At 49.4% G+C, this 1,829-nt stretch overlaps 1 protein-coding gene across 1 annotated transcript; it reads right to left on the bottom strand.

Moving 5' to 3' along the window:
- Positions 1-542: 542 nt before the first annotated feature.
- On the bottom strand, positions 543-1,355 carry LOC311130997 (transmembrane protein 275-like; the record flags this gene model as incomplete). The annotated part of the gene is made up of 1 exon (XM_084163831.1): positions 543-1,355. The coding sequence occupies one exon, from the start codon at positions 1,353-1,355 to the stop codon at positions 543-545; it is 813 nt and encodes a 270-aa protein (XP_084019957.1).
- Between the last annotated feature and the right edge of the window lie 474 nt (positions 1,356-1,829).

The following is a 1,829-nucleotide window of genomic DNA, read 5'->3' as shown; positions in this document are numbered from 1 at the left end:
TCCTTGATGAAAACCTGCTCCAGAGCACTCAGTACCTCAGACTGGGGCAAAGGTTCACCTTCCAACAGGACAACGACCCTAAGCACACTGACAAGATAACGCAGGAGTGGCTTCGGGACAAGTCTCTGAATATCCTTGAGTGGCCCAGCCAGAGCCCGGACTTGAACCCGATCTAACGTCTCTGGAGAGACCTGAAAATAGCTTGCAGCGACGCTCCCCATCCAACCTAACAGAGCTTGAGAGGATATGCAGAGAAGAATGGGAGAAACTCCCCAAATACAGGTGAGCCAAGCTTGTAGCGTCATACCCAAGAAGACTTGAGGCTGTAATCGCTGCCAAAGGTGCTTCAATAAAGTACTGTGTAAAGCGTCTGAATATTTACGTAAATGTGATATTCAGACTGTTTAAAAAAAAAAAAAAAACCTGTTTTTGCTTTGTCATTATTGGGTATTGTGTGTAGATTGATGAGGGGAAAAAACGTTATATAGTACCAGTGGAGTATACACCACCAGTTTATGTAATAGCCAGGAGACACAGCCCTGCTACGTTGGGCAAGGCTTGTGTATAGCCTTCATCTGGATGCTCTCCTTATATTCAATATCAGAGGTCAATGCCTGGTCCTCAGAGGTCAATGCCTGGTCCTTAGCGGTCAATGCCTGGTCCTCAGCGGTCAATGCCTGGTCCTCAGCGGTCAATGCCTGGTCCTCAGCGGTCAATGCCTGGTCCTCAGCGGTCAATGCCTGGTCCTCAGCGGTCAATGCCTGGTCCTCAGAGGTCAATGCCTGGTCCTCAGAGGTCAAGACCTGGTCATCAGGTGTCACATCTATATTATAGGTCTCTGAGGTGGCGAGCTCACAGGCCCTGGAGGCAGGGTCATCCTCACAGGCCCGTACTGCAGGGGTGTCCCTGTGGGTGGAGTTACTAGACTTGTGGGAGGAGCTCAGGGAGTTGGTGGGACTGAGCTGCACGGCGGTGGTGTCCTGCAGCGTGTGTTCGCTCGTCTCCATCTCAAATGTGGCGCCGGCCCCCATCCGCATCAGCCCCCAGCTCTCTCCCCTCTTGGCCTTACGGGTATTGTGGGCCGGGGGCCGCCGGCTACACACGCAGCACGCCCCGAAAAAGGACAGAGCCACAAGTAGGAGCAGGGGCCCAATGACGATGGATGGGTTGCTAGCGGGAATGAATGATTTGAAAGTGAAAGCCCCCACCAATGTGATGTTGATGCCCGCCAGCATGATCCCCAGGCCACAGGCACAGCACAGGGCTGGGGAGGGGAGACTCTGGGGCCGCAGGGCCCATTTTCTGGATGCTTTCTTGGGCCCAAAGGTCCTGGAGCTCTTGTCGGAAAGGACCATCTCTCTAGGCTTGATGATGGGTACTGTCTAACTCAGATCTTTTTAGGATTGCATATTGCAAATAGGCTTGATTAATGACAAGATAGTCCAGCCCAGATACAGGTCAGGTCATGGTTTTCTCTGCCCTACAAGAGATAGACAGAAGAGTCAGATGATGTGTTCCTGCCATAGAAATAGGTTTTCTTGAAATAGGTCATTGTCACACAGGTCTAAAGGTAATCGAACTGACATTGAGGGAGAAAAGCTGATGCATTATGCATCCATGTGTAATAAATGCTACAAAGACTAGATAAATCAAGGGTATTATTGTCCTTAGCTCTGCAACATTTTGATGCCCGGTTTTCACATTCAGAGCTCATTGTTTTGTTCATAAGTACAGAAAGAACAATTACAATCACACTTTCTTCTGCAAGTCAAATAAATAATTGCTTCTTTATTTCTATTTGCAAAGCTACACGCAGACATTCATAGACA

The sequence above is a fragment of the Coregonus lavaretus genome, assembly GCF_964263955.1.
Source record: "Coregonus lavaretus genome assembly, chromosome: 6".
Lineage (NCBI taxonomy): Eukaryota > Metazoa > Chordata > Actinopteri > Salmoniformes > Salmonidae > Coregonus > Coregonus lavaretus.
Note: the sequence above shows the minus strand (reverse complement) of the source record. Positions and strands in the feature narration are given on the sequence as shown.